A 20,603-nucleotide genomic window follows, 5' to 3' on the forward strand; every position below is an offset into this window, starting at 1 on the left:
TGCTTGAACACAGGAGTCTTAGGCTGCAGTGAGCTGACTGCACCACTGCACTTCGGCCAGAGCGACAGAATGAGAACCTATCTCTGGCCAGAGCGACAGAATGAGAACCTATCTCTAAAAAACGTTAAGTAAATTAAAACATAAAAAGGCAAATGGAGTCCGAAGCTCCAGAAAAGGACCAGATATGTACTGCACAGTGGAGTTGGACAGGGGGTTAAGATACCAAAATCAATTTAAAAAGTTAGTCAGAAGTGTGTGGAGGTGGTACTGAAAGGTATAGAACACAATCTTTTCAGAGAGAGTAATGGTCTACTAATCTATGTCCAGGAAAAATGTTTATTTTTCTAATCATTCCAAATATAAAAGCACCATTTTAAAAAGGCAATCGAAGTCCGATTGGGTTAAAAGATAAATTTGTGGCAGCAAGCCATCTATGCTGCAATTACTTTAAATGGTAATTGTAATAGTAATAACCATCATAAAAATGGGGAAAATATCCTTTCTTTTGAATCTCCAGCTTCAAAGTTTCATAAAATCTGCTTGCATATAAGAAGTGAACATTTCTTACCTCTGGAGACGAATTTGATATCCAGTACTATTACCATTGCCACAAGATTCTGCCCTTTCTGCAGCCACTCTTTCCGCAACCTTTAATTCAAACAAAATATAAAGAGAATATAATTTCCTTTAGAACAAATATCCTGAATATCCATGAAAATCTCGGACAGTTGAAAAATTGCTCTTCAGATTTCTCAATGAGTTAAAAAAAAAACAGATATTAAAATCTGAGGTATCTAAAACAGTGTGTGCCTCTCTCAAGAGCTGTTCATGCTTATTTTTCATTTCCTCTTATAAAATCTTGTAAGGCCAAGTTCTCTCATCACTAGTTTCAAAGCGCCTTTCTATAGCATCCTCTCATTAATTTATACATTTTTGGTCTTTTCTAAGAGCTGCAAATCAAGATCTAAACTTGTAGAAGTTATGCGTAATTCGAAAGTAATTACATACTGATACTCTTCCCTTGTGTTTTTGTTTGTGGTAGGGACTGGTGTTGAATTTCTAGTTCTTGGTCATGCTTTGAAAGTTACAACTGCCAAAAATAAGCTTTGGAAAGATGAAATGTTATAATCTAATACTGATTTGTACAACTAAAAGTAACTGACAGTTATTTCATGACAGAACAGTGATAATAAGGGATCAGAAATAGAAAATGGCATAATTTCTAAGAAATAATATTTTGGAAGTAAAACTTTCCAAAGTATACCTAGTACACACTGACAGACCACGTTAACCTGTCTACTCAAATTCCAACAGATGGTGAAAAAAGAAGAAAAAAATTACCTACTTAGCATTTATTCCTACTATCTGCATATACAATAACGGCTATATATTAGTGAAAATATTTAAGTCTAGCTACAAAACTGTGTTATAACAAAAGTGGTTTATTTTTCACCATTCCGTAATTTTATGCTATTTCCTGGAATATCATCCCCATAAAAGGGTGAAGACCACCTGAAACTAAAACTACTAGAAGAAAACCTAGGGAAAAACTCTTTCAGACATTGGTCTAGGCCAAGAATTTATGACTAAGACCTCAAAAGCACAGACGACAAAAATAAAAATAGACAAATGGGAATCAACTGAGAAATTTCTACACAACAAAAGAAATAATCAACAGAGTAAACAGATAATCTCCAGAATGGAAGAAAATATGTACAAACTATTCATTCAGCAGCGGACAAATATCCAGTATACACAAGAAACTCAAACAACAACAACAAAAGACAAATCATCCCATTAGAAGGAGGGCAAAAGACAGGAACAGACATTTTTCAAAAGAAGATATACAAATGGCCAACAGGTATATGAAAAATGCACAACATCATCATCAGAGAAATGCAAATTAAAACCACAATGAGAAATCATCTTACTCCAGTCAAAATGGCTACTATGAAAGAGTCAAAAAATAATAGATCTTGGCCAGGACATGGATAAAAGAGAACTCTTACATACTGTTAGTGGGAATGTAAATTAGTACAGCCTCTATAGATAACAATATGGATAGAACTAAGAATAGCGCTATCATTTGATCCAGCAATCCCACTACTGGGTTTGTACCCAAAGGAAAAGAAATCAATGTATCAAAAAAAACCAACCAACCAACCAAACAAACAAAAAAACACCTGCCTTGCATGTTTATCACAGTACCATTCACAATAGTCAAGATATGGAATCAATCTAAGTGCCTATCAATGGATGACTGGATAAGGAATGGAATAATACTATTCAGCTGTGAGAGTGAAATCATGTCGAAATAGACACAGAAAGACAAATATCATATCTCACATAAGTGGGTGCTAAAAACCAGGTATATGTTGACATAAAGTATGGAATGACAAACAATGGAGACTCAGAAGAGAAGGTAGGAGGGGGACAGATGATGAGAAATTACTTAATGGGTACAATGTATATGATGTGGGTGATGGACACCCTAGAAGCCCTCACTTAACCACTACAGAATCTATGCATGTAACAAAATTGCACTTGTATCCCATAAATTTACACAATTTTTTTTTAAAAGCAGTGAAGTCTACTGCTCTTTCTTTATAGTACTTCTTAGAAACCAAAGCTTAAAACATATACTGTATTTTCTGAGAAATACTGTCGTAATTGGTAATGTTTTTAACCACAGATTCTATATTAAATGACTTAGACATGTGATAAACAGCACTGTCATAAAACCAAAGACAAACACAAACCTTTATAATTTATACACAAAATTATACAGCATAAATAAATTCACTATGCATACTGAAATATGACAAGAAACCCCAAACACCTTTAAAAAATATATAAAACATAATTAACTAGGTCATCTAACTAAAAATAATAACAACAAAATCAATGTACAGGTTGAGTATTCCTTAGCCAAAATGATCAGGACCAGAAGTGTTTCCGGTTTTGGATTTTGGAATATTTTCATTATACTTGCCCTTGTTAAGCATCCCAAATCTGAAAATCCAAAATGTGAAATGCTCTAGTGAGCATTTCCATGTTGGTACTCAAACAGTTCTAGATTTGGGAGCATTCTGGATTTCGTATAGTCAACCTGAAATAAGTTACTTATAAGTGTTACTTATGTATGCCTTCCCAAAATTTTGGACTTGACAAACCAGAAACAATACCTTATTTTTCCTCATGATAAATTTCCTCTTACTGAGTAGCTGCATTCAAAATGACTGACTATGACTGGGCACAGTGGCTTATGCCTGTAATCCCAGCACTTTGGGAGGCTTAAGTGGGCAGATCATTTGAGCCCAGTATTCAAGACCAGCATGGGCAACACGGCAAAACCCCATCTCTACAAAAAATACAAATATTAGCCAGGTATGGTGGCACATGCCTATAGTACCACCTACTTGGGGGGCTGAGGCAGGAGGATCACTTGAACTCTAGAGGTTGAGGCTGCACTGAGGCCGTGTTATCACCACTGCATTCCACCTTAAGTGACAAAGTAAGACCCTATCTCAAAAAATAATTAAATAAAACACTGATTATAGAAATACAGCTTAAAAGGTTTCCCACTTTCACCACCATTCATATACTGAAAAAATGACAGAAGTAAAAAAAAAAAAAATTAAATAATCCAAGTAGTAAAATGTAAAGGAATCAAATGATGGAGATTATTTGAAGCTTGTAATCAATTCCGGAAACATTTTATCTATTTCATTCTTGTGAATACACACTGAAATTTGCCTGGATATAAAGTTTATCTTGAATTCATAAATATCTATTATCTGTTAAGACAGTGGTTACTCAATTTTTTGGCCTTTATTATTAAACATGTTAAGCAAATATTTGCTTTCACAGTCACAAATCCTAAGCCTAATTAAGAATCACTCCACACCTTCAGAATCAGTAGGTTCTAGCAAGATTACTTTAAAAAAGACATTTGTAATAAGTTAAGAGATTACTTACTGAAATGGCACTAATTCTTCTTGGCTGAGTACAAACGATCCTACAAGCAGATCCTTTTCCTCTTTCAATGTAGTTATCCAAAATGAACTGAGTAACTTGAGTGGTTTTGCCACAACCAGTTTCACCACTTATTACTGTTACCTGATGTTTATCAATTAAATTTACCAATTCCTATTTCAAAAGGGAAAATAAAGAAAATCACATGTTGTCTAAGTTTGAAAAAAGATATTAATCAAAATTCGACCAAACTGAAGATAATTATTTTTAAAAAATATATTAATGTTTTCTAAATTTTGTCATATCCAATACCGGCAGTTTGGATATCTGGATCTACCAATCTGCAAGAGATAAGTACACCAAACTATAAAGAACAAAGCCAAAGCACTGTTAAAGAAAAACATACTGACATAAACAAGAAGAGATAGCTTATAAGTTCCACGCAGAAGAATTAAAATAATGTTGACATGTGGGGCTACTGACTACAGAAGCAAACTCCCGGCCTAAACAACTACTGATGACATTACGAATTTATATAATTCATAAATATGGCTTTGTCTGCAGAACAAGTTTTGTATGCCATTTTAGGAACAAGGAAGAAAATACTGTAGTTTAAAATGACTTCCTTCCAAATAATTAAAATAAAGTCATTAAATATCTAAACCAAAGCTATCTAGAAAACCTCACACTTGGGGAAGATGTTCTTCTACAAAATTGTATGTATTCGTATTTTTAATAATAATATTCACTGTATAAACAAAGTCATCTTACTATCTCAAAGGGATGTTAGGGGTTATTTTCATGTACAAAACAATTTAATTTGAAAACCTACCTTTTAAAAATTCCCCACTTAGGCCAGGCATAGTGGCTCACGCCTATAATCCCAGCACTTTGGGAGGCAGTGGCAGGTGGATCTCGAGGTCAGGAGATCGAGACCATCCTGGCCAACATGGTGAAACCCCATCTCTACTAAAACTACAAAAATTAGCTGGGCATGGTGGTGGGCACCTGTAACCTCAGCTATTCAGGAAGCTGAGGTAGGAGAATCGCTAGAATCCAGGAGTCAGAGGTTGCAGTAAGCCGAGATCATGCCACTGCACTCCAACCTGGTGACAGAGCAAGACTCCCTTTCAAAAAAAAAAAAAAAAAAAAAATTCCCCACTTATTCTAACACATTATACATATATATAGATGTATATATATCAGAAAAAAGTTTTAAGTTTGAACACTGAAATTATAGCTGGTAAATACCGAGAAGTGAAATGTGATTCATCCATTCAATAGGTATTTGTTTATTGGATGTCTTTAGAATGCCAGGCACTGTTCTGAGTCAAGAGACACAGAGTGAACAAAACAAATCCTATCCTCAAGAACTTACACTGGCCTGGGAAGGGAAGACACACAAATGTCAGGTGGTAATAAGTGCTATGAAAAGCAAAAAATAAAGTAAAATAAAATAAGGTTGAGAAAACAGAGAAGGATGAGCGATCATATTATTCTATATAGGGTAATCATATTTTAAGATATAGCGTAATAAATTAAAGAACTGTATTTTTAGTAGTACATAAATTATTTCGCACCTTGATTTTAATTAATATATTAATTTGTACATTAATCTTAACTGAAGTGTCTGGTCTTGACTTAAGTGCAAGCTATTTATCCAAAGTAACTTATAAGAGGAAATTTTACTTTTTAAATTTCAAAGATTTCAATTATGAACAAAAACAGGAGAAAACATCAGGAAAATTGTTTATATCCTTTTATTTCTTTCTGTCCTTAATTCAAAAGAATAAAATTAACTTCCAATACTATCCTGTAGAAGAAAGTTCATTAATTTACATTTTTTTCTTGATACAGAGCTCTTTAAAAAAAAAAATTGTGTATTTAATTTGTAAATCAAATTAAATAGTGGAAAAAAACACTTTACCTTTTGCATTCCATATGAAGGCAGCTTTTCTCTGAAATGCTGAAATTTAAAAAAAGTTTTAAATTTTCACAAAAGATATGTAATTAAATTATAATCATGGTAATTAGGATATATCATAGGGTAAATTCGCTAGAATCCAAAAGTATTTTTATTATCTTATGGCTTGTGTAAAAAAATTATAAGAATAATTTATCAATTCCTTTTATGTCTGAAACATTCAAAACCAGAACTCCATTCCCAGCAAAATGGAGACAATGCTTTAAACTCAGTGGCAGTAAAATGAAATCGGATCTGTCCTAACAGCATTCTAATGATTGCTAAATTACTTTCACTATTTTTCAATATGTTTGATATATTCATCTTAGATTTGATTTCTGTATTATCTTTTCCCACCCAACAGTATACTATTTACTAATACATTAGCCACACTGGAGCAGATTCAGAAATTATTTCAGGATACTTGTCTTTGAGTGTAAGAGAAAAGTAGTATCTGCACAGTCAGAAAATGTGGTACTGCCATTTTAGAGCTGTGATCTCAGTTAAGTCATAAAGTGTGAACGTCTAAAAGATTTTATCTCACAGGGTTGCCACAATGTCTAAATGAAAAACCGTTATATAAAAAGCAAACACCAGTTTCTGACACATATAAGCCATATAAGCTACTCAACAGATTTCCAATGTGTTAAATTACAATTAGAATACTACAAAAGGAATGACTATTCTTTCCTGTATTTATGTGACAATTTCTTCCTAATTCTGAAAACTTTTATGGAACTTTATACCCATATTACATAAATACTTAAGAAGCAGTACTGTAGTTTACATTCAACTAAGTACATATAATGTAAAAAAAGAATCTTCAGTGGCATAAAAATAAAGTCAGCTTTAACAAACGCCCTTTATTAAAATGGAAAAAACTGACCGGGTGTGGTGGCTGACACCTGTAATCCCAGCACTTTGGGAGGCTGAGGCAGGCAGATCATGAGGTCAGGAGTTTGAGACCAGCCTGGCCAGCATGGTGAAACCCTGTCTCTACTAAAACTACACAAAATTAGCCGGGCATGGTGGCGCACGCCTGTAGTCCCAGCTACTTGGGAGGGTGAGGCAGGAGAATTGCTTGAACCTGGCAGGTGGAGGTTGCAGTGAGCCGAGATCGCGCCATTGCACTGCAGCCTGGGTGACAGAGCAAGACTCCATCTCAAAATAAAAAAAAAAAAAAAGGAAACAATTAAAATATATATATATATAAAATTAATAAAATTAGAATTGTCTTTGTTAATCTAGTATTATATTATTGTCATGTTTGTCATGGTCAGGTAATTCTTATCAGCACCATAAAAATAACAATCACTGTGATGACTGAAATGAATTCTAGCGATTTTAAAATAACAAAAGCTACCACACTTACTTTACCTTATAATAACTTCTCTTGTAATAATTTTTAAATTATCTAAAAACTATTTTTTAATGACATAAGTATTAACACCCCAGGTAGTCAAATGTTACCATCTTAACACATACTTATACACAAGGTATCCCACTGCATTTCAAACTGGCATTAACCATATATGATTTACACATGTAAATGCCACTGGAAAGAGAAGTATAGTCCAATATTCTTTCCCAAGGCAGCCAAAGTTTCTATGTGCTTTTGACCATCACCAAGATGTGAGATAGTTCAACTGTAAGCTCTCTGAGGACAGGAAATATCTTATTACTCTTAAAAAAAGAGTAATAAGCACAATTGGCTGGCGTGGTGACTCACACCCATAATTCCAGAATTTGGGGAGGTTGAGGTGGGAGGATCGCTCAAGCCCATGAGTTCAAGACCAGCCTGGGCAACAAAGCAAAACCCTATCTCCACAAAAATTACAAAAATTAACCAGGCGTACTGGCACATTCCTGTAGTCCCAGCTACTCAGGAGGCTAAGGTGGGAGGATCACTTGAGCCCAGGAGGTCGAGGTTGCAGTGAGCCATGATGGCACCACTGCACTCTAGCCTGGGTCACAGACTGAGACCCTGTCTCAAATATATATACACATACACACACACACATATAGCACAATAACTGGTATTCAGGAAGCAGAAGATTAATGTTTATTAAAGAACATCAAGAAAAAATATTGCACATGGCTAAAAATGATTAAAAAGCTGAGTTCTTAAACACAGCTGAATTTTAGATGATTCTGTTATGAGCTATGCAACCTTAGGTAGGTCACTTAACCTAAATCTTTTTCCTCATCTACAACAGACATGTAGTCTCATATTCAAGGTTGTTGAGAAGCTTAAATCATGTAGTATATATGAAGCATTTATGACAACACATGAGAAATAGGAAGACCATCAACTTTTCAAATGTTTTACACATTTTTTTCTTTCTCTGAACTAGATCAATCACCCATCTTTAGTATATGAGTTCTATCTACCATATATAGCAAAGAGAAAGACACTAATTCTCCTTGTTCTTAAGGCTGTTCAAGCAGCTCTTCTCAACCAGAAGATTCTGAATTAATTCACCCTGAAATTTCCTCCATTTTCAAATCAGTTTTACCCAACAGGCATCAAAGAGCTACACAATTTGGCCCTGGACAACCTCGGCTTATCTATTCTAATAAGGAAATCCAACTTTCATCAGTAACAGTCCGTGGATCATTCTTTCCTAATAAGGAAATTCAGCTTTCATCAGTTAGCTGAGGGATCCTTTCTTTCCTATAGGAGGTGCTATATCCTTTCTTTATCAAAAACAGCAATGTGTATTTACATATTAAGATATGGCCCTCAGAGTTCCCTCAGTAATTTCTTTTAAAAATATACACACATACATGCAACCACTTTATTACACCTCTAGAACACCCACAAATCATACAATTTTATGTTTTAACTGAAAGGGACCTTAAAATATCTTGCCTAGCGTAGAAAGAAAATATCAGAATTCAGGAGACTCTCAGGTCTTGTGATAGTCCTGTATTTACAATGTTAGTGAACATAGCACATCACATAACTTCTGAAATATTTAATTTTATCATCTACAAAAAAAGAGATGTATTAAGTAACCTGGAACAAGCTTTACAATTTTAACTGCCTTTACTGCACATGGCACCTCACTAAACTGGCCTAGAAAAGCTGAAGAGTAAGTTTTTTTTTTCCATTTGCACCAGCATTTCTCAAACATTTCTTCTCCTCACCAGATAAGCTTCTGTGGATGAGATAGGATACTGTAGGTTATGTGTAACTTCCATTCCCACTGCTTTTCTCTACCATTCGAAAATAAAGTAATTCCCACCGAGGATGTCTTGTTGAGGATCTCACTGATCTATGCCATGCAGCTACCTCTAACCATATATACATTTTTAGAAAGTATAAGAAAAAAAATGACAAAATATTTTTTGACATCTTTCTACTACCTGCATTTCAATATACCGAAGGTCATTTTTTTTCTTTTGTAAATCTTCCAATAATTTTTGGTCTAAAGTTCCATCTGGCTCATTTTCTTGCAAGAGATACTCAGAATCTCGGTCAATATATGATTTGTTCCTGATTCTAAACATTTTTTTTTCTTGGTTTATCAACTTCTTTTCCTGGATGTCAAGTTTCTTCTCTGAGCATGGTGTGTTCTTAGTGGAAACTTCAGTACCATATCTGTTTCGACAAAATAAGAAAATAAGAAAGGTCAGATGAAGAGCCACTCGAACCCTGGAACAAAACAAAACAAAACAAAACATTGTTGAAATATTTCACAGTCATCCAAATCTAAAGCTTTTCTTAGTACAGTAATTATGAAAATATACTTAGATTCTTATAACAAATTCAAATTTTTCCTTCCTTTAAATAGATATTGCCAGATTAAGTTATTCCTTGTGGTAGTTAAAAAATCCACACAATAGTCATTCCTTCACTGCAGTTAGTTACAGTGTTTCTCTTTTTCTGGTTTTCTTGAACTTGTTTCATGTCACAACATCTTTTTATCTTGCCACCCTTTCTGAGCTAAAAATAGGATGCTACAATACACAGTCCATGAAATACTTGTACTAATTTTTCCTCTAAATGATACAGTTCTTGTAACCTTTCTAAAACAGTAGCAATTTCACTTCTTGCAGATCTCGCAGATAGAATAATTTCATAAATACAAAGAGGACAGGTAGAGAGAAGAATAAATAACAACTTAATACACCTCATATCCAGATACACTATTATTCATACCATTTAGCTTTCCTGTGGAAACATGCCATCTAAATTTTTAAAAGTCATTCTCTAAATCTGTTTAATCTACATAAGAAAAAAAAGTACATCAAGGTTAAACTTCACTTATTGAAGAAAATAAAGATGTTATTTTTTACTCTTTGCCTATTCTTTAAAAAAATACTTCTTGTTGTACCCATGATCTTCAGGAGCAAACCAGGATATCTGTGCTTCCGACTCTTTATCATTCTTCGCTTGAACAGAATTCAGTAGCTGCACAATTTGTTCTTCTCGTCGTTCATCCATGTGTACTACAGCTCTCTAGTTTGTGCCAAGAAAAAAGCATCTTGTCACCATAAGAAAGCATATGCAAAAATTATTTGATACTAAAGAAAATAAAAGCTAAGTAATATACGTTCAACAAATACATATAAAAGAAAGGTATTCACACTTGTCCTCTAGCCCAATCCCCCTTCCTAGACCTAATTAATTAATATTAAAATTTTGGTACATATCCTTCTAGACCTTTTCCAACAAGCATTTAAAAAATTAGCCCTAATATGACTGGCAAAGAAAGCTCATTTATGTCTCTTCCTACAACTCTGGTTCTCTTACTCCCAATCCTCACATACTAATTATTATGAATTTCACCTTATCTTAAAATTTCGAAGTTATTAAAACTCAAATGGTTTAAGAAAAAAGTTGAAAACTGGAAATAGTTTGGTCGCAATGAACATTTGAAAGTTCTTAACACTAAACAGAAGAATATATTGGTAAGTAAGGCTGAGCTCAGAAGGAGTAAATAAAATTGATCAGTGCTCATTAGGTGATCCAATGTGGCAAATGACGCAGTTGCTTCAAAGAATGAGAACACAACAAATTGGACAAAGATAAAGGTCCATGGTGAACCATGAAAATTTTCAGAAACTTTACGCATTTAAGAAATGTCCAAGGTAAAAAAAAAAAAAAAAAAAAAAAAATTGCCAAAACCCAATTCTTTGGAGACTTTTATATTTAGACAAAGTTGAAAAACAGATTCTTCAAAATCTACGGGTCTACAAACGTTAGGTTCTAATGTGCATATAAATCCATAGGCAAAAGGAAACACATGAGGAGTGGTGAAAATTAGAGTGTGTTAGGTTAAAGAACCAAAGGAGGAGGAAGGTAAAAGTATAAACGAAAAGAAAACAGTCAAAAATCGAAAGAAAGAAACCATAGGACTTAATGACTATTTGGTGGAAGTTGGAGACAGACAAAAAGGAAGAATCAAAGACAATTGTTTTCAAATTCGAGGGTGGATCACGAGAGAACAGCAGTAAGATGAATCATTAGGAGGAGGCTGCTCTGTGTTACTGTACATTTTTGTGTACATGTAGTGGTGATGGAGGTCAAAACAGGATGCTAAGTTTGGATTTTAGGCAATTAAGAACAATGATGAAAGTGGCCGGGCGCGGTGGCTCAAGCCTGTAATCCCAGCACTTTGGGAGGCCGAGACGGGCGGATCACGAGGTCAGGAGATCGAGACCATCCTGGCTAACACGGTGAAACCCCGTCTCTACTAAAAAATACAAAAAACTAGCCGGGCGCGGTGGCGGGCGCCTGTAGTCCCAGCTACTCGGGAGGCTGAGGCCGGAGAATGGCGTGAACCCGGGAGGCGGAGCTTGCAGTGAGCTGAGATCCAGCCACTGCACTCCAGCCTGGGCGACAGAGCGAGACTCCGTCTCAAAAAAAAAAAAAAAAAAAAAAAAAAGAACAATGATGAAAGTTCCCAACTTGTAATAATGATTAGCCAGATGAATATATGGAAATGGATCTCTGAAAGGTTTTGTTTTTAGAGTTATGATAGAAATTTTGGAGTGTTCTGTAAAGTTGAAATCACACAGACACAGGATTCTTTTAATTTACAAGTAATACCACCTCCAAAGATGAGGACAGACGGTCGACCAAGTCTGGCATTCAGGGGGCCAAGGCAAGAAAATAAGTCAGAGGAATAATCAAGAGAACAAGCAAAAGACTAGGAGCACACAGTGACAAACCACCCCTATGAAGTGAAGAAAGGTGTTAAAAAAAGGAATCAGAAGTATAAAATTGACATAACTAAGGCAGAGAACTGAAAAAATTACCACTGTATCCAACAACTAGGCAGTTGGGAATGTTCTTCAAGGTGTTTTTAGTTTTTGAGGTTTGGTTATTTTTGGGGAGAAAAGAGGGAAGCAGGAGCTAAGGTAAGGAGACTGATGAAAGCAGATGGCAAATGTGTAAAATATTCTAAAATCTAGAGCAACAGATTTCAATTGTTTTTTATTTTTTTCATAGCAATCTGCAGTAAAACTAATGACTCAGTACACACAAATACAACTAGGTAATTTCACAAAATACTTTCCTTACTCTGTACAGTGCAACTCTTATCTTCTCTTCACTGTATTCTATCCCAATTAAACAAACACGAAAATAGCTGGTCATAACAAAGTTTAACATAAAGTTTGAAAACCCAGGGTGGGTGGGGGAGTATATGTCCCAGGAGAACAAGACATAAACATGTTTAAGACAAGAGACAGGGTTTTATGAGACATTCTAATTCTAATTCAGTATTACATGCTTTGTGAAAGCTCAAATAAGTTTACATGAGTAGGAGGATAACCTAATGTGATAAAAATAAGAAGTTAGTAATAAAACAAATCTGAGGAAGCAAAGCCAATGAACTATACGCTACCTCCTTTTTTGAAGTGAAAATAAGTGGCTAATTTCAGTTGTCAGGATATAAAATGTGTCTACTAAAAGTCCTCTTAAGGTTTCTTGATGTATCTGTTTAGTTAGAACATAACCTGTATGTTATGATTCCTGTTATGCTAAGATTCCTACAGTTCTCACTTTTCCATGTTAACTCATTACTCTGTATTTTGTTTAGTAAACAATTTCCTAGATTGACATTTCACAACACATTGCCCACCTCCTGCCCATAACAGCACAAAAGATTATTCTAATTTTATGAGATTTCACGTCCCTTGGGAAAGGTGAATTACTGGATAACGTAACAGTCTACAGAAAATAAACAGATCTACACAATCTTTCAGTCCAAACTATCACAACAAAATTAGTTTTAATTAAAAAGTCAACATTAGTTGGTAGTCTTTAAGATACCTTACACAATGCATATATACCAAGTAAGCATCTGCTAATCAATAAGGAATTAGTTGAATTGTAGTACACCCAATGGTTAAGAGTGGGTAGATCTTTCTGCAAGTATACAAACAGGAAAGATGACCAAAGTATTAAATCAAAAAAGTCAGTAGTGTAGTAGGATCTTGTTTTTATTACTATTAATTTAAAAAGAGGCTATTCACTCTCCATATCCTATACTTTTTGCAGTGCCTCTGCCAGATATAACTCTGGCCACGGTATATGCCCCAGGAATGAACAGTTGAATCTATCTTTTACAATGAACATGTATGATTAGACCTTGAAAACATAATTTACACTCTAAATAAAAAGATTCGTATTTTTAATGATGTTCTCCCCACAATGAGTTTCTGGACGCACCAGATAGCAGAGAAAATACCTTAATTCCAAACTTGGATCTTGCCTTATTGTAGGATGCCTCTCTCCCACTCAACAACCTTCTTCTAGTTCTACCACACTTCACTTTATTTCACTCCTTGCCTGGAGAATCTCAGAAACACATTTTGTTTCATGACTATTTTCTTTTGTCATAGAATTTTGATTATTTCCTGCTTTCTTGGATATTCTCAAATATCCTGCTTCTAGTTTTCAGTTCCTGGCAACAGACCCTAAATGATGTCCACCAAATTTATCGTATCAGCTTCCTAATCATGTGCAACTACTTCAAACTATCTCCCCATTCTCTGTAACAGGCCAGCACCACCTTTCTGTTTGCCCTCAGCATGCACACACAGTTTTTCACAAAACAAAAGCCCCAAGAAGAAAAGGTCCTCAGTTGGTTATCACCAAACCTAAACCCACCTGTATCAGAATTTATCCTTTTTTCTTTCCTGTTAAAAAAGAAGTGTGTTTTAAAGGCTAACCCCTCAACCTGAGCTCCGCAGTTCAATTCCTTTCCTGTCCTCAGGGCCACCTCCTTCATTGAAATTTACCTTGCTTTCCTAAATTTCTAACCTCTCCAGTAGACATTAGGCAGTCAATCGATATTCTAGTTTGCCTCTTTTAGTAATGTGGTAGAAAATCAAACCTTGCTTGTTGTAAACCATAAAGATTTGGGGGTCAGTTATTACTGCAGTATAATTTGGCCCACTTTGATTTCCTCTTCACCGTGCGCTTCCCATCAGGGCATGAACATGGTCAAATCTCTTCACCTTAGAAACAACAAAAACAAAAAACCCTCTCTTGAATTCCCTTACCCCTATCAGCTACTGCCCTATTTTTCTTCCACCTCTTCACAGCAAAACTGCTGGAAAATGTTTCACTTCTTAATCTCTGTTTCACTTGCTACCCTACTGCAATCTGGCTTTTACTTCTACAATGCCACAGAAAGGGCTCCCATTAAGATCATCAACGACCTTGTTGATAAATCCAATAGACATTCTCAGCTCTTACGTCATTTGTGCATGCTTGCCACTATCAATTACTTCCTGTTGTTGATGATACACTCTTCTCTCCTTTAAACACTACTCTTAGATTTCAAAACAACACACATCTTATTTTTCTCTTCTCTAGCTGATCCTTCCTAGATTCTTTTGTAACCTTCTTTTCCTCAGCCTGTCCCTTAAATTTTCATTTTCTGTATTTGACAGCCTGAGTGATCTACAGACCAGCAACACTGGCATCACCTGGGAGCCTGTAACAAAAGTCGAATCTCTGATCCCACCAGTGTTCTACATTTTAACAAGATGTCAGGTGATTCCTATGCACATTCAAGTCTGAGAAGCAATGGTCTACAGAATTCAGGCTGGGCCCATTCCGTTTCTGACTATTCACTCCCACACTCCAACTACTACCCATGAGCCCATTAACTGTCAAATACTTATCTCCAGTCTAGATTTTTCTAGGCATCAGATCTACACAGCCCTCTCCCTCCTGCAAATCCTCATTTGTATGCCCTATAACAATATCAAACTCATAGTCTCCATAGCCGAGCCAATCACCTTTCTCCAACAAGCCTGATCCTTACAGACAGGCATAAAAGAGTCATCATTAACACTGTACTTACCCCTTCAGATAAAATAGATCACAAAATCATTTTGAGACTACCTCCCAAATCACTTTAATCTGTCCACTTCCCTCCATCTCCACTGCCAACATGCTAATTCAAGCTGTCATTTCTCATCTTAGTTACTGCAAGGGCTACTTAACTGGTCTCCCTGAACCAGGATTGCCTCTCTTCAATCCATTCCTTATACTGCTACCAGAGTGAATTTAAACATTTAAAATCCAGTCATTTCATTCTTTTTTTTTTTTTTTTTTTTGAGACGGAGTCTGGCTCTGTCACCCAGGCTGGAGTGCAGTGGCGCGATCTCGGCTCACTGCAAGCTCCGCCTCCCGGGTTTCCGCCATTCTCCTGCCTCAGCCTCCCGAGTAGCTGGGACTACAGGCGCCCGCCACCTCGCCCGGCTAGTTTTTTGTATTTTTTAGTAGAGACGGGGTTTCACCGTGTTAGCCAGGATGGTCTCGATCTCCTGACCTCGTGATCCGCCCGTCTCGGCCTCCCAATGTTTTACCAGCTTGCTACAGTCCTTAGAAAGACTCAATGTATCTCAAGGCCGTGCTTATTTTTCTAGCCCAGAGATTTTCAAATTGCTGTTTCTGAAATTATATTAAAGGATCATGAACAGCATTAAAAGAGAACAGAGAAGTTCAAAAACAAAAAAACTTCAAAGCAATGTGCAGGTAATTAAATGTTATTTTACAAAACTTTTCATCTAGTTATACATATGTGTGTACTGGGTTGTAAATTCAAATATATTCCTTTTTGTGCAAAGCGGCCAACAAGTTTGAAACTGACTGCCCTAACTTCATCTCACTACTCTCCACATCCAGGTTCTCATCTTTTAGTTTCTTGAACTGAACATGTGCTTCCTTGATCTCGGTGTTGTCGCACATGCTACTGCCTTTGCCTGGAATCTTTTCCAAACCCCAAACTTCAAACACACACACGTACATTCACTTTGCTATCTTTCAACTTCAGGTTAAGGGTTACCATCCCTAAAAAATCTTCTAAAATACCTTGACCTGAGTTAGGTGATAGCACATATTCTCTAATACCTTAATATTGTATTATATTTATCGCTCCAAACAAACCACAATCTCTGTAGAGCCTATATTAATACAGTGCTTAAGATACCATCACAAAAATAATGTCCTCAATAAATACTTGTTGAAAGAACATTTGTTCAAGAATGCATCATTAGAATGCATTCATTTTCAGCCAGGCAACACGACTCACGCCTGTAATGCCAGCATTTTGGGAGGCCGGGGCTGGTGGATCACCTGAGGTTAGGAGCCCAAGACCAGCCTGGCCAACATAACAAAACCCTGTCTCTTCTAAAAATACAAAAATTAGCCGAGTATGGTGGTGCCCACCTCTAATCCCAGTTACTCAGGAGATAGAGGGTGCAGTGAGCCGAGATCACACCACTGCACTCCAGGCTGGGTGACACACTGAGAGTCCGACTCAAAAAAAAAAAAAAACTATTCATTTTGAAAACACATGACATGACTTTAAAAGTAAAAGTTACCGAAATTCTGACTGGGAAGCAATGACATCAGCTAAAGGTGGTCAAAGAAGAACTGGGATGAGCCCATTGAAAAATACTCACATTAAAACAAGACGGAAAGGTACATTTTAGACAGGAGAACAGTATGACACTGTAATAAAAAGTAAAAATAAATTATGTTTACAAAAGCTATAATTATATCAGACTGGGGACATGGGCTCGGAGAAATGTGCAAAGTGGTAAACCTGTTATGTTGAAGCCACATTACCAAGATTTCCAGAAAACATGTCAAGATGCAACTGAAATGTATTAGACTGAGACAGAAGTGACCCGACTTCCAAATTCAAGTTGTGAATTAGGGAATGAAATGATCTAATTTTTCCTTTTAAAAGATCACCATAGGCGGCTCTGCAAAGCACAGACAATGCAGAGCAGGAATGGAAGCTAGATGACTAGTTAGAAGGTAAGAACAGTTAGATTGGGATATATTAAGAAGGCAGAGATTTGCTGAAATGAAGGGGAAGAAGCAAAGATAAATCTCATTTGGCCTTGGCAAGTGAATAAATGGTTAGGTCACCACTAAAAGGAGGATAGGAACGCAAGTAGAAATCAAAAGTTCCATTCATAACATCCACTGCACAACTGGCTATATCCTTCATGTGGAAACAATAATGAACATTTTTTCCTGACTTATTTAACTTTTCATCTGTTTAGGTATTATTTTCCCAGCTAGACTGTAAGCTCCTTGAATACCACATTTCTTCAAGTCCCTGGAGCAACATGCATAAAACCTTGTTTGAAACAGAGCCTTAATAAACAAAAGTTGTAAAGTTACTTAGACGTCCCTATCCTGATTTTCAAAAGCCAGTTTGCCCAACGAAAAAGTTAATTTGGGGCTGTAAAAGAAGTGGGTTTGTTTTTTAAAGAAGTTTAAGTTATGAAGATAAACGGATAAGGCCCCCGGAAACACCTGAATGAACATGACATGGTTAAAGAAATAAAAAGAAATAGAATGGTTTTAAAATAGTAGTCTAGGCCGGGCGCGGTGGCTCATGCCTGTAATCCCAGCACTTTGGGAGGCCGAGGCGGGTGGATCACCTGAGGTCAGGAGTTAGAGACCAACCTGGCCAACATGGTGAAACCCTCTCTACTAAAAATACAAAAATTAGCCGGAGGGGTGGCGGACGCCTGTAATCCCAGCTACTCGGGAGGCTGACGCAGGAGAATCGCTTGAACTTGGGAGTCGAAGTTGCAGTGAGCTGAGATCGCCACTGCACTCCAGCCTGGGCGACAGAGTGAAATCCTGTCTAAAAAAAAAAAAAAAAAAAAAAAAAAGTAGCCTAAATGATGATCTAATTACACTCTATAATACATTTTATAAGGTGGTTTTTAAAAGGAAGTCACCAAAGGCATATACTAAGTTCCTGCTTAATGATAAAAATTATTTCTATTAGAATTTTATTTATTAGTCACTCCGACAACTTTGTTTCCTTTACTGCAGATCTTTAAGATACAAATCAACCTGACAATCACCTGAAGAGAGGAGAGTAAGCCAAATCATCTCTGGAGATTCCTTTCATTTTCCTTTTCAAAGAGAATCTGCTAATCAATAGAAATTTCTCCACCCCAACACAAAAAACAAAACAAAACAAAACCTAGGTCTGCGGATAATTTTAACACTAATAATAAAAGATGGACTATTTTCCTGAACGATCCACAGCCAAAGTAGTGTCTGCCTGCTTTTGTTCCGCGCAAACCTATCTCAAATGTAGAAAGATCGCTATTTGCTTCTCCACCAGGCAAAGACCTTAAAGTGACAATTATTATTCTAAGTGAAAGGATAGCCAGAGATACGACAACGACACTCCTAATAAAGTTAATTTCGGTTAGAACGTGAACTTAACATTTGCTTTGTCACAGTTCTCAAGTCCTCTAAGCAAAGTATATATTCAGCCTGCATAAATCCTGCCTGTTTTTCGTCAGATGCGCATGGCTAATGTTAAGCAGTACGCCCGCTACTGGGAGCGCCCACACGATACATTTGCGCCTCGTTTGCATTTCACAAAGCACGTGCATCACTTAAGACACAAAACCAGGAAAAAGGGGGCAGCGGGAGAGAGAAGAAAACCTGTGCTGCCTCATCCCCTCCACTATCGAATCCGAGATTACCTCTTGTCTCTCCGCTTCCTTGTTCTTCTGTCCCTGTTTTTTCGCGTACCACATGCCGATTTCGCGGCCTTTCAGGTGCCCAGGGTGCCGGCCCCTGCCGCCTCGACCACCCCCTCCGCCGCCGCCGCCTCCTCCGGAGCCTCGGTTCCCTCCATGACCCCCTGCCGGCCCCCCTCCATAGCCCCCACCGGAGCTGCGGGGCCCCACATCACGGCCCCAGTTCTGATGGTAGTCATAACTCATTGTCCTGGCGGACTGCAACCCGTCAGAACCAGCAACCGCTGGAAATGGCGTCCGGTCCCGGAAGGCAGTGTGCGCCCACTTCCGTTTTGCTTCCGTAGCGCAGCGCAAGAGGGCGGGCCATTTAGCATCACAAGCAGCGGTTTCTGGTGACGTCACCGCGTGACGACCCCGGTGATCTGGACGGTGGCGGGGGTCTGGTTTTGTCTGATACCCCTGAGTTGTTTACCTTTGTACCTCTGGAGCAACAGCCAGCCAAAGGCCCGTAGATTTTCTTTCGCTGGGCCCAGCAAGTGAGCCAATGGCTTTTGGTTTTTACTTTCTTACTCCTGGTAAAATCCGCAATTTTCTTGCACTTAGGTCCTAGGGTAGTAAACGTTGATTGAAATGAAAGAACTCGTGTATCAGTTCGCCGTCTTCTAAAACTCTCTAAAAAATGAGTTCTTCTTAAGTCTTGAAAACAGCCTGACAATCTTTCAAACATATAATTTAAAATACCCTTAACCTCCTTGAAAGTATTGTCACTATTTACTACATTTATCCAATAGTGTAAGATGAGCGTGTCTAGCCAAATTCAGTGCAGAGCTCTTAGGCAATGTAAATAAACTACTTTGAAGATTCATATGTTCATTTGAAACCATATACTGTTTATTAACCAGAACACTTGAGTGTTTTGTGCAAGCTGTTCTTGAATAATCAAGTAATTGGGCCACACAGGCTTGGATGTTCACCAGGAGATATATAGCTCATGTTATGGTTAACTGATGTAAAGGTGCTGGGAATACTCACTGAACAAAGCAAGTATGGCATTAACTTTCATTTGCCTACAGTCTTAAGGGAAAGACAAAGGCTATCTTTGTGCAGTGAATTAAGAAAGGGAAATGTATGCCAGGAAGGGGTCTACGATACACCACTGTGACTTAAAAATTATTTTGAGCAAAGACATTTGAGTTTCTGAAATCTACCTGTCTAAACGCAGAACCACGCGGAAAAATTCAAATCAATCTCCTCCCTGGGAGGGAAACCAGGGAAGACTGACTCTTATCACTGGATGCTAGAAGCTGGCAAGACGCTTGAATAGACATTGTCGCAAAGCTATCATATCTGGCATCTGTTTTAAGGTGTCATTTATTTTTTCTAAAAGTCATTTGTTTTTTCCATAAGTGCTGTTTTCCCCTTCCCTTTCCCTTTTAAGATGGTAGATAAGCCGGAATTCTGCCTCCCTGAATCACCTTTTTCTGTGAACTCTATTATGTATGTGGTTAAGTCTGCCTTTTCTCTTGCTAATCTGTTTTGTCACTTTAACTCTGGGACCTGCAAACACTGAATCTAAGAGGATAGACAAAAAGTTTTCCTCCCTAAGAGGCATGAGATATTACAGCAAAAGAATTTAATTTTGGAGTTAGGTGAGTTATGCAACAAC

The 20,603-nt window shown here is 37.0% G+C and overlaps 1 protein-coding gene across 2 annotated transcripts in view; it reads right to left on the reverse strand.

The window, feature by feature from the left end:
• DHX36 (DEAH-box helicase 36) overlaps positions 1-19,229 on the reverse strand; it is a 51,832-nt gene extending 32,603 nt beyond the window's left edge. For both annotated transcript variants that reach the window (XM_015131845.3, XM_077994165.1), the window contains exons 1-6: positions 18,941-19,229; positions 10,279-10,403; positions 9,308-9,542; positions 5,903-5,941; positions 3,979-4,149; positions 569-648 (exon numbers count right to left, since the gene is read on the reverse strand). In XM_015131845.3, the coding sequence (XP_014987331.3) occupies positions 569-648; positions 3,979-4,149; positions 5,903-5,941; positions 9,308-9,542; positions 10,279-10,403; positions 18,941-19,183 (893 nt within the window). In that variant the 5' untranslated portion in view covers positions 19,184-19,229. The remainder of the gene's footprint in view (positions 1-568; positions 649-3,978; positions 4,150-5,902; positions 5,942-9,307; positions 9,543-10,278; positions 10,404-18,940) is intronic.
• Between the last annotated feature and the right edge of the window lie 1,374 nt (positions 19,230-20,603).

This window comes from Macaca mulatta, chromosome 2 (assembly GCF_049350105.2).
Source record: "Macaca mulatta isolate MMU2019108-1 chromosome 2, T2T-MMU8v2.0, whole genome shotgun sequence".
NCBI lineage: Eukaryota > Metazoa > Chordata > Mammalia > Primates > Cercopithecidae > Macaca > Macaca mulatta.